The sequence below is a fragment of the Macaca fascicularis genome, chromosome 1 (genome assembly GCF_037993035.2).
Source record: "Macaca fascicularis isolate 582-1 chromosome 1, T2T-MFA8v1.1".
Taxonomy (NCBI): domain Eukaryota; kingdom Metazoa; phylum Chordata; class Mammalia; order Primates; family Cercopithecidae; genus Macaca; species Macaca fascicularis.
In genome coordinates this window covers 55,915,496-55,939,962 of record NC_088375.1, presented here as the reverse complement: position 1 = coordinate 55,939,962, position 24,467 = coordinate 55,915,496, and the positions used below count along the sequence as shown (strand labels likewise).

Here is a 24,467-nt window from a genome sequence, read left to right as displayed (position 1 = left end):
AAATACTCACAAAATGTTAATTGTAAACTTCCATTGTTTAAAATTAGTCTTATAGTAAAGAGTAAAAATTTTACTATTTCCCAGTCACCACCTTTTATATAATTTGAATTTTTTTTTAAACCTAAATCCACTGTTCCACAAACAAGAGTCCAAAGGCAATGAAAATATACAGAACAAGAATCTAGTCAAAATATCCTTTCAATACCTTCTAGATGCTAGTGGAAGGAATCAAGAAAGGAAGAAAGGAGGAAAAAAAGGGAGGGTGGGAAAGAGTGGAGCCGATAGAAAAAATTTCAAAATACATTAATAAAGAAACATAAATCTCACATTCTAAAACAAAACAAAAGGAACTTATACTGTACTAAAAATGAGTCCACATATTATGCATTATGGAGTGACAGTATTCACTTTGAAACAAGAAAAAGAATGGATATGCCAAGATATCACTTATAATTATAACAGGGAATTGGTATTTGACACTCAGAAACCTGACTTCCTTAGTTTTCTGTTTATGCCCAGACTTCTACTACAAAAGTGAAAGAAGTCACTGGGCTAACCAGATGTTGCCATATCACCCCCATTACTCAGGTCAGTGGTGTGGAACAAAACAAAAAAAGGTTGTCAAAGCTGAGCAGAGGCTGTCCTTTCCCAGTCTTCTAAAATAATGCTACTGAGAGCAGTAACGTTTTTCAAAGACTTAATAACCAATAATGCCTATAAGTTCTTGTCAGGTAATCTTTCTTTCACTGTCTCACACCATCAGTGTGAATGCAGAGAGGAGGAAAAAGAAATGTATCTCCCTTCCCCCACCTGCCACAAGGCAGCTAGAACCTTGGATGACACTTGCCTGTTTCCAACAGGGAAAGAGGTCCACCCACACAGGAGCAGCAGCAGGAGGCATAAACGAAAGGAACAGTGTGAAAAGAAATGCAGAACTGCTTCTATAATTTTGAAATTTATACTGTGGGGCAGCCCAGTGTCTCACAGGAAAACAATCACTTTTATTTTTCCCTCCTACTGCCACTCCGACCTTTCCTGGTTGGTGAGTCAGTAGGAGGCAAAAATGAAAGTGCTTAATTTTTTCCTCTTTGAAACAGAAGGTTGTTAAAAACTGTGAATCTCAAAATCTCAAAACATGAACTACCTAATTTTTAGAGGTGTTATTTTATTGTCTTTGCTGGAAATAATATAATATGAAACAATAATGTTTGCATATGTGTGTAAAATGAGTCCTAAGAGGTCTATATTTAATAGATATGTTTATTATAATCTTGATAATATAATTTATGACCATAACATAAATATATATGGGGACTTTAAAAAAAAATCTTCTTGAAATTAAAATATTGGCCTTACTTTAAGCTAAGGGGTCTTTTTACTCAATATAGAAAATTCAGACAGGTATAACAAAGAAAAGCAATGTAATAGTGCAATTAAGTAAAGGACTCATTTCATTGAGTCTCTGGTTGGTTTCAATTACATATTCTTATTGAGCCCTTGCTACATGTGAGAAACTAAAGTACCACAGGGCATCCAAGGTAAGTAAGACACAGTCCTTTCCCTCAAGGAGATTTTAATCTAATGAGAGATAAGAAAAATGCCCATATAAAAATGACACCAAAGTATCAGAAATACCAGAAGAGAGATGCAAAGAAGATACCACCACATTTCCAAGGAAAGATACTGCTTTCAGAGGATCAGACAAAGCTTTATGGTAGAGACGGCTTTGTTGATGGTTCTTAAAGGACGGGCAGGTTTCAGAAAATTGGAGGGGAAGATGGAGGGTACAAAATGAACAAAGTCACAGAAGCAGAAAAGATCTTTTTTTATAGATGGTTATTCTCTGAACAGTGCTTCTGCGAGAAGTCAACAGATGCACTAAAAATAAAAAAAGGATTCCATAGACAAATTAAGTTTGGAAAACACTAAAGCCTATACCACTCTTCAAAATTCATTCACAATGCACACTAGTGTAGAAAAGGCTCTGAGGAAGTACTGCCACAAAGTTGCTGTTTTCCCCAAGTCTCTTAAACCTACTTGACTACAGAACTCTTGTGAAAGAACACTTATCAATTGCCCAAATGTTTTCAGAAATACTATCCCAACAAAACTGGGACAAGGCTAGCAGAGTATACGTGAGACATATTGTAGAATGCCTCAAACACCAAGCTGAGAAATATAGTCTTCAGGAACAACAGCAATAAAAATGAGGTATCGCCCTGACATGGGGTGGCGACTGTTATTTTAAACATGTCATTACACATTAGCTTTATGACAAGCATTCACACTGAATGCAGGATGCTAAATAATGAATATATGTACATTTTTTACTAAAAGATTTTTTCACCTCATTTTATGTTATTAAATACAAGAAACAAGCAAATATATCACAGGAGAAATACACTACAAGTGAGAGGGAGAGAAAAGTAACCATCATGGAAGGCAGCTGTGGGCAAGGCAAGATCAGCCCACTAAAGCAGGGGCAGGTACAAAATGTACTGGCACTCCCAAACTTAGGCGCAGTCTCATCTTTTTTTTTTTTTTTTTTTTTTTTTTTTTTTTTGTCTTCCTTCCCTAAACCTAATACTAATGTTCAGAGCTTACAGGTCATTCAAATAAAGTTAAAAGCTAAAGCCGCCTTTTTGTTTTCATGTTTGCCAACGGGAACTAAGCATTATCAAACAATATTTTAAAATAAATATTTCTATCGAAATGGCAAACTGCACCCCCAAAATATGTGCAATTGTACTGTATCAATTAAAAATAAATAATATATTACACCTAAATAATTATATCTAAAAAGTGTACTAATTACACCTAAAACAATTATACCTAAAAGCCATAAACAAAACTGAAAAACAAAGCAAAAAAAAAATGCTGATTAAAACTTGGAAACTCAAAATTAGTACTTTTGTGCTACTTTATTTCCTAAAGCAACTGTAAATGTACTACTTGCTTACACATATTTAACATAGATTATATATACTTCTGCCCACCTTAATTAGGATAAATTACCTGTGGTTGGAACTGAGGAATGGGCGGCCCTTGCATTCCTTGTGATTGCTCATCCATTGTCTGAAGCAACAGGAACTTTAGAACTCTGCAAAAATGTACAGTTGAAATTTAAATAATGTAATCATTACCAATTCACATCATTTATCATACGCCTGACGCATGCATTCAAATACTAAATTTACCTGATGCTTCAAAAATTCACTGAGATACACCACACTCTTCTGCCATTTGCTAAATCCAAGCAATGTTAGCTCCCACAAATATTCAGTCTCAACCATTTCCACTTCTTCAAAAGCATTATTTGCTTAGAAAATCCCGTTTCCTGAGATGAAATTCTTTCTTCTCCATTCCGCCTTTTAAATCAAAGATACTTTCCTCTATCCAGCCACTATTAGAAGTATCAGAGTACGCTCCCTATAAAGTTCAATGTTTTACATCCCTAAAATGCACCTTATCCTAAAAATGTTAGTACTTTTATTCTTTCATCCAACTGTTTACTGTGATTTTTTAAATTTAAACTTCAAAGGCCAGTCCTCATATGAGTGTCTCCTCTTTTATGCATACTTTGTAATTATAAAGCATTCATCCATTAATTCAGTAAACTAGGCTGAAGGTAATTACGTGCCAGGTATTGCACAAGACTCAAAAATTGAAATATTAATCATGCACAGCCCTTACACTCCAAGAACTACATTTGCACCGATTCTACTCAATACTACATGTTTCTAGGTTCTTTATAAATGTTACTTTATGACTAAAATCTGAGACCCAAAAAACTACGGTCTCTTTTAAATGGGATTAACTGATGGAACAACTAAAACACATCTTCACTTCATCATACTCTTTAAAAACCAATACAAATATTCTGGGCATGGTTCATTTGTATTACAAATTTCTTCTTCTACCCTGTGACTTGTCTTTTTAAAACCTTTCCAATGGTGTCTTTCCATGAACTAATGAATAGAAATTCATGGCTGGGCGCAGTGGCTCACGCCTGTCATCCCAGCATTTTGTGGGGCTGAGGCGGGTGGATCAGGAGGTCAGGAGATCAAGATCATCCTGTCTAACACCGTGAAACCCCGTCTCTACTAAAAATACAAAAAACTTAGCCAGGCGTGGTGGTGGGCACCTGTAGTCCCAGCTACTTGGGAGGCTGAGGCAGGAGAATGGTGTGAATCTGGGAGGGGGAGCTTGCAGTGAGCCGAGATGGCACCACTGCACTCCAGCCTGGGCTACAGAGCTAGACTCCGTCTCAAAAAAAAAAAAAAAAAAAAAAAAGAAATTCATAATTTTAATGTGGTCTAAGTAATTAATCTTTTTCTTTATGATTAATGCTTTGTGTACTATTTATGAATTATTTTTCTACTCTAAGTTCTCACATTATTTTCTAATGTAAGGTTTATTTTTTTAACCTTTAATATTTAGATCTACAAACCATCTGGAATTAAGTTTTTTTAATGATATAAGTCAAAGTCAATCTTTGCTTTTCTTTACGGATATCCAACTGACCTCAAATGATATATTGAAAAGATTATCCTTTACCACACTGCACTGCTGCTATGTCATCTTTGTCATATACCAAATGATCATGTGTTTATATATATATACACACACGTATATACACACAAATATATGTATTTGCACTTTCTTTGCTGTTCCACTGGTCTATCTGCACTAACACCAATACTACACTATACAGTGTAGTACTGCCCTATAATGTACATACTACAAGTACTATTACTACTCTATATAAAACTACAGTATTAATTACTATAGCTTATTATAAAGTCTTGATATCTACTTAATTACATGTCTGATTTTAATACGAATTGTAAAATCAATCTGCTTGTTTCAGTTTTCTAAAAACTGCTCAGATTTTGATTGGGATTACATCAACCTTAAAGATCGATTTGGGGAGAACTGACATGTTAATAATATGGGGTTTTCAAACTCATGAACAGAGAATATCTCATTTATTTTAAGTTTCTTTCAATATGGCTTCCAGTTTCATTATACTGGTCTTTCACATCTCTTTTCAGATTATTTACTGTTTTATATTTTTTGATGTTACTATAAATGGTGGAGTTTTTAAATTCAATTTTCTGATGGTTATTAATGTATAGGAATAAAACATTTTTGCATATTGCCCCTGTATCTTGCAAAATTCCTAAACTTGCATATTAGTCCAAGTAGCTTTTTCTGTAGTTTTTTGCCTTACTACAATAGATAGACCCTCCAGTACAATGAATAGAAGTAGAGAGCAGACATCCTTTCCTTGCTCTTAATCTTAGGAAAAAAGTATTAAATCTGTCACCAGTAAGTATTATGTTAGCTATACATTTTCTATAGATGCCCTGATTTATCAGGTTGATAATTCCCTTCTATTGTTTGCTGGAAGTTTTTACAAAGAATAGATGTTAGATTTTTATAAAAAATTTTGCGTCTATGGAAATTATTACATGTTTTTACTTTTTTAATCTGTTAAAATGTTGAATTATGTTGATTCAATTTTGAATATTAAACCAGTATTCATTTCTGGGATGAACCCCACTTGGTCATGATAAATAATCATGTTTATACAGTATGGGATTCAAGGAGGGGAGGAGGATGAAGGATAATTCTAAAAGTGAATCCAAATACCTTTTAGTATGAAATCCAATATTAAAATCAGCATTTCATACCTAGTGTCCCACAGACAGTTTCACAAGATATTCCATGGAAAAAAAAGAAAAGAGTTTCTTGGTCAAAGACCCCTATGAAATACTATTTTTTATATGAATCTCTCTTGAAGAGTCATAGTGAATAGCATAGCAAAGGATCCAAGCAGGCCTGCAATTAGTAAAAGTTTTTTAACTTTCTTCTTTGCTTTGTTTTCTTTGTGTAACATTTTAAAATATCCCTCAGTCTGACTGATCCAAAGAAGACATTTTGAGAAATTCTGTGCTAGGTTATAATAAAGTGGGTTTGCTAGAGCTACTGATAAGTTACAATATCTAAGTAAATAAAATCATGAAAAAAGAAATACAAAACTCAAGGAAACTTAAAGTGTTTTACTGTAGAAGTCTACATAAAGAACTCACTTCTACGGTATCCTCATAAAGAAGGTCAAGGAGCCTCTGCACATAAATAAAATTCTCAATAAATTTCTCATATTGAATTTAAACTTAAAAAGAGTGAAAAAAACCACAAACTGTGTTTTTCCTCTGCTCTCACACCACAACAATCACAATAAGACTTCTGTGACCAAATGTGTAGAGGTTTCTCTCCACACATCAAGCAAATAATCAGTTCTGCAGTGGACATTAGCTGGGTTTCTTCCAATTCAATTCCAACACTATCTTCCTGGAGATAGCACCAGATCCCACAAGCTAAGGGCTCAGTCCCACAAGACCACCGCCCCCTTTCCATCAGTTCTGGAACTTCTGACCAACCCACTTCAAGCTGGGGTTCCCACGACCCCCTCTTTGGGTTTATTTGCCAGAGCGGCTCACAGACCTCCGGAAGGGAAATACGTTTACCGGTCTATTATAAAGAATATTACAAAGCATACGGATGGAGAGATGCATGGGCAAGTATGGGGGAAGGGGTACAGAGCTTCCATGCCCTCTGCAGACACAACACACTCCAGGAACCTCCAATGTGTTCAGTTATCCGGAAGCGCCCTGAACCCGGCCGCTTGGGCCTTTTGTGGAGATTTCATTGGCTAGGCATGATTGACAAACATACAGAAATGTGACTGGACAAAAAAGCTATGATCAAATACTAACAGACTGAGTGGGGAAACCCAGCGAGGCCTGTCTGTTCAGCTTCTTCTTGGCCTCTTTGTGCAGCATTCCTCCTCCAGAGTATGGGACAGAACCCTTTCTGAAATGAAGGTGTTAAGACCTACAATCAGACAAAGCAGGTCAGAAAATTTCTTTATGGCTGTCTCCAAGACAGAAAGGTGGGGGAAGACCCCTTCCTTCGGGAGAGAAAGAAGCAGGTGAGAGGGCAGGAGAAGGTCACAGAGAGAGATTGTTTTCTGAGGCCTGCTTCTGAGCCCTGAGGCACCCCAATATTAGAACAAAAGGCTGTAACAGCATTATGGGAGTTATGATGCAGGAACTGTGGATGAAAACATATACCTATTACAGTAAGTACAATGAATAAAAATTATTTGCATAATACATCTAACATAATTCCATGTGACGCAATCTCGCTCTGCCGCCCAGGCTGGAGTGCAGTGGCGTAATCGCGGCTCACTGAAACCTCTTCCTGGGTTCAAGTGATTCTCCTGCCTCAACCTCTTAAGTAGCTAGGATTACAGGCGTGTGCCACCACACCCAGCTAAATTTTGTATTTTTAGTAGAGATAGGGTTTTACCATGTTGGTCAGGCTGGTCTGGAACTCCTGACCTCAGGTGATCCATCCGCCTTGGCCTCCCAAAGTGCGGGGATTACAGGGGTGAGCCCCCACACCCAGCCTTCAGTGGGTTCTTAATGTTATTATAGAATATGTCAATGTTTACATACTGATTTAACACCATTACTTATGTCCTCAGAAGACCAAATAGTTTATCTTGTACCACTAATCCTTTCATAAATGGAAAGAAAAATATACTTTAATATATAACATATTTTAATATGCATTCAATCTTCCAGATTGTAAGTTCTATGTTTCAGGGACACAATTGTGTCATCCACAGCTGTATCACCAGTGCTTACATCAATACCTGGTACAAAATAGGTGGCTGAAGGAATATTTATTTAATGAATGAATGAATACATGCATGTCAAGAAAAATCAAGTAATTATTGCTACAAATTAAGTATAAAATCAATGACCAAAAAACTATCATCACATTTAACAAATCTGGCAACCAATCTTCAAACAAACAAACAAAACACTCCCCAAAGAAGGTGCTGCCTGAATTGGGTTTTAAATAATGAATAGGAAAAGATGAGCTAGGGAAGAGAGGAATTCTGAGAAGAGGAAAGAACACATCAAAACAGTAAAAAGTATAGTACACACCAATTTAAAAGTAATTTCAAATTAAAGTTGGTGAGTTGTAGGAGACAGTGGGTAGGGAATTAGTAGCAAAAGATTAATCTAAAAATACACAAGTGTCAGTTTATGGAAAAAAAAATTATGATATCCATTTGAAATGAGAGAGATATTGTTAGGTTTTAAGCAGCTGAAAGAGAGGGAAGTTCACTATCTTTGAAAGACTATCTTTCTAGCAATAGGACAGATGGGCACAACCACAAGCAAGAAAGCCAGTTAACAGGCTACTGCACCAATACAGACAAGAGATGACAAGAGTCATCATGAGGTACCTCTTAATCATCCTCCACCAGCTGTCAACACAACTAACCCACTTTCCTGAATGTTCTGTTCTTCACATCCTCCTGGTTTCTCTCCTAGCTATTCTAAGTTCCCTTTTCTATTTAACTTACACATGCTGGAGTCCTCCAAGACTTGAATCTTTTTTTTTTTTTTTTTAACCTACACACTTTTCAAGTCGTCCAGAATAATGTCCTTTAAATTTTTTTAAAATTTTTTATTTTTTATTTTTTGTAGAGATGGGGTCACACTATGTGGCCCAGGCTAGTCTAGAACTGCTGGGCTCAAGTGATCCTCCCACCTCAGCCTCCCAAAGTGCTGGGATTTCAGGAGTGAGTCATCATGACTGGCCAGGATCATGGCCTTGGAATACTACTGTTATATGGTTACTCTGAAATTTGTATCTTCACTGCAGGTATCTATCCTGAGCTCTGAACTACAAATACCTATATCTAACTGTCCACTTGGTGTTTCCACCGGAATAAAGGATTCCACCTCTCATGCACTACAAAACTTGCTTTTCCTCCAATCTTTTATTTATTTCTACATGCATCACCATCTACTCAATTGACCCAGCCTCACAATTCTCAAACTTTTAGGTCTCCACATTTCTTTACCTGAGGTCTCTAAAGACCTTTTGTTTATGTGGGTTAAATCCATCTATATTCTCCATATTGGCAATTAAAACTCAGAAATTTAAAAAATACATACTAATTTATTTACCAATAGCATAAGCCCATTTTATCTATCTATCTATCTATCTATCTATTTTATAAATAGCTACATTTTCCAAAAGTTAGTTAGAAGGGAAGAAGTGTCTTACATTTTGCAAACTTAATGTCTCTCCTCATAGAAAAAGTTTCTGCATTCAATCTGTTGAGACACATTGTTTTGGTTGAAGTACAGACATATGTTGCTCAATGAAGAGGACATGTGCTAAGAAATATCTTCTTAGTTGATTTTGTCACTGTATGAACATCATGGAGTGTACTTCCACAAACCTAGATGGTATAGCCTACTACACAGCTAAACTATATGGTATAACCTATTGCTCTTAGGCTACAAACCTGTATAGCGTGTTATTATACTGAATACCATAGACAACTGAAACACAGTGGTATTTGTGTATCTAAACATGGAAAAGGTAATGCATTGCACTACAAACATTACAACACCTATGATATCACTAGGCAATAGGAATTTTTCATCTTCATTATAATCTTAAGAAACCATAAGTTTTATATGCAGTCCATAAAGCATCATTATGTGGCGCATGGATATATATTAAAAAATCTGTCCTTCCACAAATGTATAGGTGAAAAAAACAGAAGTATTTTAATAACCATTTTATATCACTGTAGATATTCTTCTTTCATACTATACCAAATTTGTCAGGTGGTAGGTTCCCAAACTGCAGTGTGCACACTCAAATTATTTCTATGAACCTTCATACTCTTAAAATCCAATAGTCTATCTTGCCCTTTGCATAGATCTTTATTATACAAGATTTTTTACATTGGTCATCTGAAAATTTTTAGTCCACTGAGTTATTCAGATCTTCTAAATGTTGGCTATTTCATTATACCATTTAAAAAATCACATTAGTCAAGATCACCACTAATCTCATCCAAAAAATCTTTAAATACCAAGAAGATGTCAAGGTCATACTGATGAATACAGGTTTTGCATAACTCTAATTTTCACTTTAAAAGTTCAAATATCATTAACAACAAATAATGTCAGTCGTTTTCCTTTAAAAGACAGGCAGTTTGTTTTCCTAAAAATATCTATGAAATGCCTGTCTGAATATTGTCTTGCTTTCAAGTAAACATGGTGTTCCATGAAAACAGTAGCTACTCACCTTGCTCTTCAAACAACTGCACAAATGCTTTTCCTTGAGACAACTTTGATTTGCTGCAGTAGAACTTTAAGCGCACTTCCAATTTCACATATCATATTAAAAGACATATACTCAAAAGCTGACATTTGATAAGAATAATACTCTTTTACCACTTCATCAAGGACATTTTAAAATGAAACTTGCTCCCTACATTTAACACATCAGTAAGCATCATTTGTTCTACTTCCAAAATACACCTGAAATTTGTTCATCTTCCTCCATTACCACTAATACTACCCTACAAGTTATCATCATGTCTCTACCTGGGACTACCATAATAGCCTACTAATTGATCTCTCCTTTTCTACCATTCTCTCCAAAGTGATATTTTGAAACATAAATGAAATTATAACACTCTCATTGTTCTTAGAATAAAATTCAAACTCCTTTCTGAAAAACAGTAGAATTCTGTAAGTAACCTCCTGCCTGCCTCTCCCACATTACCAGCCCAGTCTCTCTTAATGAATGCCTTCCATCAGCACTAAACTCCTTTCTGTTCTTGAAATCTGTGAAATCCTTTCTGGCATCAGACCTTTGTATTTACCATCCTCTAGGCCCAGAATCCCTGAATGGCTAGTTCAAAATCAGCTCTATCCTAACTGCCCTCGCCAAAGTAGTGTCCTGCCCCCACCCTGACCCTTGCTTGATTCATATCTTCACGCTTTAGTTTCTACACAGGAATTATAACAATTTGTAATTGTCTTACTATTTACTTTTTTATTGTGTATCTCCTCTGCTATGATATAAGTAGCAGAGGATGAGACTGTCATTTTGTTCCCTGCTGTACTCATCAGCAAGCAGCTGGCATATAATGGACACTCAATAAACATCGCTGAATGAATAAAACATGAAAGGAAATGGAGAATAGAGGATCGATGTTAGCATTGCTTGTTTTGACTTTTAGGACTTATGACTGATTAGATATGGTGGGTGATGGAAAATGGAAGTTAAAAATGATTCCACGATTTTAGCTTGGGGGAAACAGCACATGGTGGTACCACCATCGAAAGTAGGTAATAGAGGGGAAATAAACATAGGGCAGGTGTCAGGAAGGACAAAATACATAATGAGATTCACACAGAAAAACCTAACTAAGTTATTAGGAGAAAAACCATACAGAACAGTTTTATAATAGTCAAAATTTCTTTGGGGAAGGGGAGTTCAATATATTGTCTTGAAATTCTCAAACCAATTAGTTGTTTATCACCTAAAGCTTTTTAGTGTGATTGACAAAAGTTCTCTTAAGCATATTATGGTAACCCCAAATATTTTAAGTACTACAAATATTTTCACATATATCCAGAAACTCAATGCACATTAAAGTAAAACAATCTTCTTACCCTATTATTGCGTATGGTCACATATTTTATGGAAAATAAAAGAACAAAATTAGGAATCTGAATATCAGATACAAATGCTAATTAAATGACAAAACCATTTAGTTTAAAGACATCAGATCTGTTTGCCAGTGGATTGAATTTTCATAATTCATATGACCCTGATAAGAAAACTATTAAACAAAGTACAATATACTGTATATATTACAAATAATACAGTCCTCAATGACACTATACTAGATAACATTATACTAGATAACTATCTTCATGTAAAAACTGCAATAACATTATAACAGTTCCCTAAATGAAAATAATGCCTTTTCTAGTTCCCATATTTAATAAGTTAATTTTTCTAAAGCTAAAATTTTAAGATAATTACCAGCAAATTAAATCATGCTAAGTATATACTTTTTCCTGAATATTACTTGAATTGAAAAACTACAGCTAACATATTTACCTTAGCTAAAATCTTAATCAAAACAAGAAGCTTTAATCTACATCTATAGACATCTTCAGTGAATTTCATCTTTGAAATTTATTTTGCAGAAATTGACCTAAAATAAACCAATATACATTTCAAAACATTAATTTGATTCTTGGCCAATTATATAGCATTAAAACATGCAATACAAAAGTTTTTTTTAATGAGGCTTAAAAATATGTTTTTAAGAAAAATCATTGGTGCATTTTACCTGTGATCATAATTTTTGTCAAAAAAACTTTATAATTGGACTTTAGGCAGAAAACAAATAATCATATTAAAGAATGTTAAACCAAAGAAAAATTATTCATGCTATATATACTTAATGAAGAAAGATTTAAAGAGCGGTTAATCTCATAATCTTTCAAATTCAACTTTTAACTTAAAATGTAAAGTAAATCCAATTTAACCAAGAATATCCATAGATTCTATTTGTTTAAATGCACTTCCTCTTTATGTTTCCAAAGATTATTTAAACAGACTTCCTCTTTATGCTTCCAAGTAATAATTCCATGATGCTATTAAAGTTTCCCTAAAATGAATTATTGACATAGTATGAAATCTTAAATATCAAACTATGTGCTTACCAATTTGAAGAGATTTCAAATAGAGCTTCAGAAGTTTTTAGTTTTCTGATTTTTTTCAGAATTCTAAAGAGTTGACGCATATTAGTCCCAACTTATTTAATAGTTTCCTTTTCTTGAAATAAAATGCCTTTTCAACCTTCAAGGTTATTAATAAACTCTTCAATATTCCTTCCAGTTATATGTACCATTTAAATATTCTGAGAATATTAATAAGACACTTCATTGATTACAACTACAGCTCATAAATAACAAAAAAATCAATCATATTTAAATAGCAACACTACTCCCATCCAAAGGAAAATTACTGATTGAGCTATATGTACATGTGATACCTAAAAAATGAAAGGGTATCATGGAAACTTTATGGTGACTGATACTTGGCAGAGTCTGAACACTCAAATCCAGAACTAATATTTTTCTTGGCCCCAAGTCACCATTCAGCAGGAATATTCCTGACCTCACTTTCCTGCCTCCATTTAACTGAGTCATCCAGTACTTCCCATAATCAAGCAAGTGACATGTCTATATCAGACAACACAAAAAAATAAGTGTTTAGAGTTGATAGCTCATTCTTACATTTCTGTGTTATGATGAGTTTTTAAGAACTACTAGGATAACTATCAGATCTTTGAAAAGAACGATGAATGTTTCTAGTATCCCAGTCTCAACATTTATAGTTAAACACATTAAACTAACCTACTACCAACCTTGGTGTCTAAAGCCCTTCTCCACTTAAAGGAATTAGGGTTCTTTGGAGAAATAATTGGTTCCAGGACCCAGGGTGAGAAAGTACAAGCTGAGCCTGAAACGTTTTGTTGTGCCAAAGACAAGGTAGTATTCAAAGAACAATGTGGACATGTCAAAAAGACACAAAAGCCAGCTTGAATGGGTTCCCGTCAGCCACATTTGGCACAATTTGAGAGTAACAAATCCATTGAATAAAGAACCCATGAGCTGATAACAATATAAATTAATAAATAGTGAAAATGGGGAGCCTACTTCTTACAAAAGAATGCCACCTAATAAAGAAAGAACACTGGGATTTAAAATTCAGTATTTCCCAGTCATCACAGAAGTAACTAATTCAGGCAAGAATCATCAATGGATGACTAGTGCAGCAAAGTTTTTACAGTGTCTCACAGTATTTCCCACCCTCCCCCAAAAAACAATTATTTTTATTACAACATTTTAATGCAATTATTATTATTAATTACAAAGGGAAAAAGAGTGATTTCATAGTAGAGAGCCTGGCAGATATCACATCAGCCAAATAATCAAAAGTTAACATCACCAGTAATGGGACATGCAGATATGTGCCTCCAAATACAATGCACTAAGCAGAAAACATCACCTCTGTGATATTACTGCCAAAAATGTAAACCCTGAATTGTTTCAGCTATTTAAACTGACAAATCAAAATTCTATATATTTTATACAATAATGTTTTAAAATGTGTATATAGTGGTGAAGTCTAGGATTTTAATGCACCTGCCACTGGAGTAGTGTATATTGTACCCAAAAAGTAGTTTTTCATCCCTCACATCCCTCCCACCCTTCCCCATTCTGAGTCTCCAATGTCCATTATCCCACACTGTATGCCTTTGTGTACCCATAACTAGGCTCCTACTTATAAGTAAGAACATGCAGTATTTGATTTTTGATTCCTCTGTTACTTCATCTAGAATAATGCCCTCCAGTTCCATCCAAGTTGCTGCAAAAGACATTATTTCATTCTTTGTTACAGCTGAGTAATAGTCTACACACACACACACACACACACACACACACACACACACATTTTAATATATTATTATATAAAATACACATAAACTGTTAATTATAAACATGTTTATGTAAATATATATAAATTTAATATATAGATATATATAAAACATATATACACACGCACACCACATTTCTTTATCCATTCATCAGCTGAGGGGTACTTGAGTTGATTCCATTTCTTTGCAATTATAAATTGTGCTGTAATAAACATATACATGCAAGTATCTTTTTGATACACTGACTTCTTTTCCTTTGGGTAGACATCCATCAGTGGAATTGCTAGATCAAATAGATTTACTTTGAGTTCTTTGAGATATTTCCATACTGCTTTCCATAGAGGTGGTACTGATTTACATTCCCACCAGCAGTGTGTAAGTGTTCCTTTTTTACCATATCCATGCTAGAATCTATGACTTTTAAAATAATGGCCATTGTGGCTGGGGTAAGGTGGCATCTCATTATGGTTTTAATTTGCATTTCTCTGATAATAAGTGATGTTGGGCATTTTTTCATATTTGTTGGCCACTTGTATATCTTCTTTTGAGAAATGTCTATTCATGTTTTTTTTGTTTTGTTTTGTTAATCTTTTAATTACATTTTTTTTCTTGCTGATTTGAGTTCTTTGTATATTCTGCATATCGGTCCTTTTGGGTTCATAATTTGCAAATATTTTCTCCCATTCTACAGGTTGTCTATTCTGATGATTATTTCTTTTGCTGTGTAGAAGTTTTTTAATTTAATTTGGTACCATTTATTTATTTTGTTGCAGTTGAAGTTGTTTTTGGAGTCTTCATCATAAATTCGTTGCCTAGGTCAATGTCCAGAAGAGTTTTCCTTAGGTTTTCTTCTAGAATTTTTACAGTTTCAGGTCTCGGATTTAAATCTTTAATCCATTTTGAGTTAACTTTTGTAATATGGTGAGAGATAGGGATCTAGTTTCATTTTTCTACATGTGGCTATCCAGTTTTCCCAGCGCCATTAATCAAATAGGATGTCCATTTCCCAATTTATGTTTTTGTATTCTTTGTCAAAGATCAGTTCGTTGTAAGTGTCTGTCTTTGTTTTGGGGTTTGCTATTCTGTTCCATTAGTCTTTGCATCTACTTTTATACCAGTACCATGTAGCTTGGATTACTATAGCCTTGTAGTATGATTTGAAGTCAGGTAATGTAATGCTTCCAGACTTATGCTTTTTGCTTAGGACTGCTTTAGCTATTTGGGCTTTTTGGTTCCATATAAACTAGAGGATTGTTTTTCCTAATTCTGTGAAAATGATATTGGTATTTTCATAGGAATTTCATAGGACTGCTTTGGGCAGTATGGTCATTTTCACAATATTGATTCTTTCAATCCCTGAGCATGGGATGTATTTTCATTTGTTTTGTTTATTTCAGCAGTGTTTTGTAGTTCTCCTTGTAGAGATCTTTCACCTACTTGGTTAAGTATATTCCTAGGCTTGGAGCTTTTTTTTTTTTTTTTTGTAGGTAGGTATTGTAAAAGGGATTGACTCCTTCATTTAATTATTAGCCTGTTCATTGTTGGTGTATAGCAGTGTTACTGATTCCTGTACAATGATTTTGTAACTTGATACTTAATTCATTTATCAGATCTAGGAGTGTTTTGGAGAAGTCTTTGGGGTTTTCCGGTATAAGATCATATAATAAGCACACAGAGACAGTTTGACTTCCTCTTTTCCAATCTGGATGTGCTTTATTTCCGTCTCTTGCCTGATAGCTCTGGCTAAGTCTTCAAGTACTATATTGAATAGAAGTGGTGAAAGTAGGCATTCTTATCTTGTTCCAGTTCTTAGGGGGAATGCTTTCAACTCTGTCCCATTCAGTATGATGTTGGCTGTGGGTTTATCATATATGGCTTTTATTATTTTGAGGTATGTTTCTTTATGCTTAGTTTATTGAGGGTTTTTATCATAAGGAGATGCTGGCTTTTATCAAATGCTTTTTCTGCATCTACTGAGATGATTATATGGTTTTGTTTTCAATTCTGTTCATGTGATCAATCTTATTTATTGACTTACTGCGTTGAACCATCCCTGCAACCCACTTGATCATGGTGAATTTTTATTTATTTATTTATTTATTTATTTATTTATTTATTTATTTATTTTTGATGTGCTGTTGAGTTTGGTTTGCTAACACTTTGTTGAGGAGTTTTGCATCTGTGTTTTACAAATACTGGTCCGTAGTTTACTTTTTCAGTTATGTCCTTTCCTGGCTTTGATATCAGGGTGACACTGGCTTCATAAAATGAGTTAAGAAGGATTCCCTCCTCAATCTTTAGAAAACAGTTTCAGTACACTGGGTACTAACTCTTCTTTGAATGTCTGGTAGAATTTGTCTGTGAATCTATGAGGCCCTGGGCTTATTTTTCTTGGCAGTTGTTTTTTGGTTATTTAATGACTGATTCAATCTCATTGCTTGAGATTGGTCTGTTCAGAATTTCTATTTCTTCCTGATTCAATCTAGGAGGGCTGTCTTTTTCTAGGAATTTAATCAATTTCCTCTAGGTTTTCTAGTTTGTGCACATAAGGTGTTCATAGTAATATCAAATGATCTTTTGTATTTCTGTGATATTGATTGTAATGTCTCCAGTTTCACTTTTAATTGAGCTTATTTGGATCTTCGCTCTTCTTTTCCTGGTCAATCTAGCTAGTGGCCTATCAATTTTATCTTTTCAAGTAACCAGCTTTTTGTTTCATTATCTTTTGTACTTTTGTTTGTTTGTTTGTTCCAATTTCATTTAGTTCTGCCCTGATCTTTGTTACTTCTTTTCTTCTGCTAGCTTGGGTTTGGTTTGTTCCTGTTTCTCTAAGAAGAAGGTGTGATATTGGGTTGTCAATTTGTGATCTTTCAGACTTTTTGATGTAGACATTTAGCACTATAAACTTTCCTCTTAACACTGTCTTTGCTGTATCCTGGAGATTTTGATAACTTGTGCCACTGTTATCATCCATTTTGAAAAGTATTTAAATTTCCATCTTGATCTCATGGTTAACCCAAAAATCATTCAGAAGCAGACTGTTTAATTTCCATGTATTTGTACAGATTTGACGGTTCCTTCTGGAATTGATTTCTAGTTTTATTTTGCTGTGGTCTGTGGTCTGAGAATATACTTGATGTGATTTCTACTTTTATAAATTTATTGAGACTCAAATTTTGTAGTCTATCATATGATCTATCTTGGAGAATGTGTTATACCTTGTGCTGATGAGAAAAATGTATATTCTGCAGTTCTTGGGTAGAATGTTCTGTGAATATCTATTAGGTTCACTCGTTTACAGTGCAGCTTCATTTTTTCTAGAGTGCTGTTTAAATCCAGTGTTTCTTTGTTGAATTTCTGCTTCAATGATCTGTCTAGTACTGTCAGTGGAGTGTTAAAGTCCCCACTATTGTTGTGTTGCTACCTCTTTTCTTTAATCTAGTGGTATTGCTTTATGAATCTGGGAACTCCAGAGTTGGGTACATATATGTTTAGGATTGTTATATCTTCTTGTTGAACTGATCCCTTTCATCATCCTATAATGATGCTTTTCTTTTTTTACTGTTATTGCTTTAAATACTATTTTATCTGATATAAGAATAGCTATTCCTGCTTGCTTTTAGTTTCCATTTGCATGAAATATCTTTTTCCACTCCTTTACCTTAAGTCCACAAGAATCCTTATGTGTTAGGTGTATCTCCTGAAAACAATATTTATTTGGCTTTTGATTTGTATCCATTCTGCCAGTCTGTATCTTTTAGGTAAGAGGTGTCCAAGATTGGCTAAGTAAGCCAATCTTTTGGCTTACTTAGGCCACACGGAAGAAGAATTGTCTTGGGTCACCCATAAACTAACGATAGGTGATGAGCAAAATAAAAATAAATAAAATAAAAATGCAAAAATATTTATAATGTTTTAAGAAAGTTTAAGAATTTGTGTTGGGCTGCATTCAAAGCAATCCCAGACCACATGTAGTGCATGGGATGTGGATTGGACAAGCTTGTTTTATGTGGAGCATTTAAACCATTTACATTTAATATTAATATTGAGATGTGAGGTACTGTTCCAGTCATCATGTTGTTACCTAGTGACTTTGTTCTCTTCATTTTGTTATTGTTTTATAAGCCTTGTGAATTTTATGCTTTCAGGGGTTTCCATTCTCATGTATATCAACCTTTTGTTTCAAGATTTAGAATTCCGTTTAGAATTTCTTGCATGGCTGGTCTAGTATTGACAAATTCCTTCAGCATTTGTGTGTCTGAGAAAGACTGTTTGTCCTTCATTAATAAAAACTAGTTTTGCTCAATACAAAATTCTTGGTTGTCAATTATTCTTTTTATGGAGACTAAAGATAGGACCCCAATCCCTTCTGGCCTATAAGGTTTCTGCTGAGAACTCTGCTGTTCATCTTATATGGCTTCCATTGTAGGTTGCCTGATGTTTTTGTCTTACCATTGTTAGAATTCTATCTTTCAAATTGACTTTAGGTAGCCTAACGACTATATGCTTTGATGATATTCCTCTTGTAATAAGTCTACCAGGAGTTCTCTGCGTTTCTTGTATTTACATTTCTAAATCTCTAGTAAGGCTAGAGAAGTTTTCCTCAATTATTCCCTCAAATAGGTTTTCCAAACTTTGTTTTTTCTTCTCCTTCAGAAATACCTATAATTCTTAGGTTTGGCCATTTTATATAATCCCATATTTCTTGGAGACCTTTTGTTCATTTCTCTTAATTCTTTGTCCTTTATTTTTGTATGACTGCGTTAATTTGAAAGCCTTGACTTCAAGCTCTGAAATTCTTTCTTCTACTTGGTCTAGTCTATTGTTAAAACTTTCCATTGCATTTTGTAGTTCCCTAAATGTGTCTTTCTTTTCAAGAAGTTCTGATTGATTTTTCATTAAAATATCCATCTCTTCAGAAAATTTTCATCCATATCCAGAATAGTTTTAAAAACTTATGTTGGTTTGCATCTCTCTCTCATAGTTCCTTGAGTAACTTAATAATCAACCTTTTGAATTCTTTGCCTGGTATTTCGAAGATCTCATCTTGATTTGGATCCACTGCTGGAAAGTTACTGTGATCTTCTAGGGGTGTTATAGAACCCTATTTTTTCATATTCCCGGAATTATTTTTCAGGTTCCTTCTCAACTAGGTAAACTATTTCTACTAATTATTTTTGTATTTTATTTTTTATTCATTGGGTTTTATTTCCCCCATGACGATGTGAATTCACTGTCATCTAGCTTTAGCTCTGGGGGCTTTCAGTAGCAAAGACTGTATGAATTCCTTGGTTACAGAGAACCTTTGTGCAAGATGCTGGCTTTCTCAGATGATGGTTATAGTAGCAATGTGCTGGGTGTATGAGCAGATTCACTGGCTCCTGTGGGGCCAGAATAGCAGAGGTCTCATGAAGCTTATTTCAGTCCCCAATGGTGTGCATTTTAAAAAAAAGTTTTCTCCAATATTTTATTCACTGGGTTGAACAGTTCAGGCTTCAGGCTAGTAGGACATGCCCATGGGTAAAACTGGCTGTAGCTAAAGCAGGTGATAAATGCAATATCCCAACGGTGGGCAATATCTCAATGGTAGGCAGAGGTCGCACTCTTGACAGAGGTGGCTAGGGAAGTGCTCAGTGAAATCCACTGATGTCTTTCGGGGGAAAGAAGGAAGGCACCACAGCTCTCCTTCCAGGCCAGCAGGAAAGTGATCCACCTCCCAGTAACACTCCTAAACCAGTGTTCTGGCTATTGAGATCAGACAGGTACCTCATTTCATCTGCAGGAATGCTGATGTTCCATGTAGAGAGGGGTTGTGACTGTACCTCTCACACAAGCCTGAATGTGTAGAGTGCTCCTCCTGAGGATAGAGTAACCCTGAAGTGTTCCAGAAAGGCTGTCCACAGATGCACCCACGCCGAGCTCCTGTGGGAGAAGCCCCAGTTGTTTCTGCAGTGGTATAACTGCAGGAGGTGAGGCAGGAGGAACACTTGAACCCAGGGGTTTAAAGTTACGGTAAGCTATGATAACACCACTGAACTCCAGCCTAAGTGACAGAGTAGGACCCTATCTCTAAAACAATAAAAATAGGACAGACATGGTGTTCAGAGCTGTAATCCTAGCACCTTGGGAGGCCCAGGCAGGCAGATTGCCTGAGCTCAGGAGTTCAAGACCAGCCTGGGCAACACGGTGAAACCCTGTCTCTACTAAAGTACAAAAAATAGCCAGGAATGGTGGCAGGCGCCTGTAGTCCCAGCTACTAGGGAGGGTGAGGCACGAGAATTGCTTGAACCCAGGAGGCAGAGGTTGCAGTAAGTTGAGAACATGCCACTGCACTCCAGCCTGGGTGACACAGACTCCATCTCCAAATAAATAAATAAATAAATATATAAATAAATATTAGACCCGGCATGGTAGCTCATACCTGTAATCCCAGGCACTTTGGAAGGACAAAGCAGGAGGATCACTTGAGCCTAGGAATTCACGACCAGCCTGGGCAACATAGCGAGACTCCATCTTTGTTATTAAAAAAAAAAAGAGAGAGAGAGAGAGAGAAAGTAAAAGAAAGAAAAATTAAAATTAAATGTTTTAGTGATATTTTAAAATGTATGAAATATAATATGAAATGAAAAACTAAGACTCAAAAACAAATTTCCATATTCTATGTACTCAAAAGATATTGTTCTTATCATTATCAAAATTACATTTAGTTAATTGCATAGTTATTTGTTGAAGCTATCCACCTTGCCAAAATATAAGCCAAATAAGGTTAGGAAATTCTTTTATGTATCACTTTATCCCTACAGTGCTTGGAACAGGGATAAACATATAGTAAATAAATATTTGCTGAATTATTCTAATAAGAATTTGGAATATATTAAATCAAAAACAGCACTTTGCATAATGAATTGTACAAAATTATCTTAACACTGTTTTTAAGAAAAGCACATTTGTATGTGTGTATGGGTATGGAAGAGTATAGGCAATCTTTGCGTTCATAGTGACAAGATAGTTCAGACAAGTTCTCCAAGGACAGTTTTACCAAAAAAAAAATATATATATATATATATATATATACATATATACACATACATATGTGTCATATGTGTATATTATGTGTATACATGTGTGTGCATATATACTTGTGTGTGCGTGTATATATATATGCTTTAATGCATCACAGAGCTAAAGAAATAGAGACAAATTAGCGGTCCAGAGTATTGAAGGGCTGAAGGAAGCCAAGAAAAGCGAACCCAACATCTAAGCATGTTTTTTCCACTGACTGTTATGCAGATTGCGGAAATGCAGTTGAGATGCTAAGAGGCTGTATGGCATTTCTTACAGTCTCTTGGAAACAGAGAAACAGAAATTGTAGTCTAGAGTTCAACAAGGGCCACCGTGAACATCCCTATGATTTGGCTAAGGACTTCGAAAGCCTTAAACATCATAAACAAGCCTTCTCACAGCATTAAATTATCTCAAATACTAAAATTATCTTAATTGACAAAAGCTGTATATATTTATCATACATATTCTGAAATATGCACACATTGTGCAATAGCTCAATCAAGCTATTATTATTATTATATTATTAATGCATTTAATTAATAAATGGATTACCAGCCTGGGCAACATAGGGAGAAGTGGTCTCTACTAAAAATAAAAATAATTAACTGGGCGTGGTGGCAGGTGCCTGTGGTCCCAGCTCCTCAGGAGGCTGAGGTGGGAGTATTGCATGAGTTTGGGAGGTCAAGGTTGCAGTACCAATCGTACCACTGCATTTCAGATTGGGTGACAGGGCAAGACCCTGTCCCAAAATAAACAAACAAAACACATTATACTTCATACATTTATTCAAACCCTAAAATTAAAGTGATTTCTGATAGCTCCTGCCCCCAGCTACCCAGACAAAAGTAAAAATTATCTGAAGGAAGATAACATCTTAGGCTCCAGATTATTTGTACAAACAATTTTGCACATACAATATCCAATACATCATGAAAAAGAGCCAGCACTCAAGCAACTAAGACTACATGAACACAAAATAGCAAAGAGAATAGGCAGAATCAAAATGACCTCAGATAGAAGGCTAAAGATATAGGGAGAAATGTTAAATGAAGAGCATGGCAACAAGGCAAATTTAATTAAACATCTATATGAAAACATAGATAAAAGTGATTGCCATGTTAGAAATGTATCTAAAATTGAAATACATGAAACCAATACATAAATAGAGAGATAAATGAAGTTAAAGTGTTCTAAGGGTTCTATTAGGATGTCTGGGAAAAGAAAAAGTATATTAACATTATTTCATTTTTATTTTTCAGTCTATGTACCTTTTTTAACATTTATTTTTAGAACTTTTTAAATTAAGGTATAACTTATATACAATTAAATTGCCATTTTAATGTACAATTTCTACAAGTTTGACAAACTCAGTAATGAAATCAACCACTAGAATCAAAATATAGAACAGTTCCATCAGCCCATAGAAGTCTCCTGTGTCCTTTCAATGTCAAACCCTCCTCCAATCCTTGACAACTACTAATCTGTATTCTGTCCCTACAGTTTTATTTTTTCTAGGATGTCATATAAATGAAGCCTTTTGAATGTGACTTCTTGAAATTAGCATGGTGCATTTCAGATTCATCAACGTTATAGTTTGTTCATTTTTATGGCTGAGTACTACTCCATTGAATGGACGTATCTCAATATTCATTCTCCAACTGAGGGGGGTCTGCATTGTTTCAAGTTCAGGATAATTATGAATAAAGCCATTATAAACATTTGCATACAGGTCCACACATAAGTTTTTAATGCACTCTACACTCTGGTAAATACCTAGGAATCAAATTGTTGGGCAGCATTAGATTTAATAAGTTAAGGATAAATGTAAAATAGCAGGTCTAAGAAACAAAACAGAGAGAATGAAAGTATCTCAGACTGGCCTGAATTATCACATACCTTCTTTGAGGTCTCAGTGATGTTCCTGTCACTCATTATTTTATTGCTTCCTACTCTAATAAGATTATCAAAAATATTGCATATCATATTTGCCTACTGAATTTGCATTTTCATCAATTCATCAAATGAGAAAGAAGAAAAAAGTAATAGGATTTCTAATAAAAATTGTGACAAATTGAGAAATGTAATGAACCTTTCAATTCTTTGGAAAAGTAGACATTACCTTCCCCTGACTATTCACTGAAGTAGAATGGACTTAAAATGAAATCTTAAATTGTATGCTGAAAGCATATAAATGCCATATTTTTATCAGAAAATTAAGCCCACTATGAGGACAGTTGTTTCTGAATTCCTACTCCTATTTCTATAAAATGCCTATGGTTATTAACTAATCAATATGAATGGAATACTGAAAAATGTATAACATATAACCATAGAAATACTAAAACTGTTAATATAAGCTTATTGATATAGGATAATTTATGTAAAAAAATTTTTCAAGGCACTGAAATGAGAAAAAGTTCACAGCACTTGTCTTTTTCTTTAAATCTTTCTGGAGTTGTTGCTGTATTTCAGACATATTCTCCAAAACATCTGATCATTTCCCAATAAGGCAATATACTAAGAAAGGAAGATTCTACATTAGAATGCAGGCAAGTGTTACTAAAATATGAATTTAAAGTTGTTTTACACTGCAGCATCACTAAAAAGTAATAAAATAAAGTTTGAGATAATCAGGATTAATGTTTTTTATTTTGGTTCTTGCTGATACCTGCTGGTTCAATTTTATCTTCTTCTTTACTATACATTGATATGTTAAGAGTTCTAAATACAAAGGCTTGTAGCACATAAAACAGAATCTTTAATCAAGGGACTACTGACCCCAAAACGAAATGAGCACATATCAACCAATCACTTCCCATATCCACTGATTTTTATTGAAATCAGTGTTATGGCTATTACTGTAACTCACTCCCTAATGAATGTACTTAATTCGAAGTCTCTGTTACCTAGTATTTTGATTCTGCCTCATTACTTAATTCTGAGACTTAATTCTGAAACTAAAGTTACAGTTTTTTTTTAA

General features: G+C 34.6%; 1 protein-coding gene across 14 annotated transcripts in view; it reads right to left on the bottom strand.

Annotated features, from left to right (window-relative positions):
* The window catches only part of NEK7 (NIMA related kinase 7), a 146,005-nt gene that overhangs the window by 73,491 nt on the left and 48,047 nt on the right, over positions 1-24,467 (bottom strand). For 6 of the 14 annotated variants that reach the window (XM_005540328.4, XM_074031882.1, XM_074031895.1 and 3 more), the window contains exon 2: positions 3,016-3,100. The exons of 3 other annotated variants lie outside the window; for them this stretch is intronic. In XM_005540328.4, the coding sequence (XP_005540385.1) occupies positions 3,016-3,072 (57 nt within the window). In that variant the 5' untranslated portion in view covers positions 3,073-3,100. Of the gene's footprint in view, positions 1-3,015; positions 3,101-6,782; positions 14,185-20,843; positions 20,936-24,467 lie in introns of those variants that run through there. 5 more of the 14 variants (XM_065539250.1, XM_065539252.1, XM_065539255.1 and 2 more) reach the window with 2 other exon arrangements.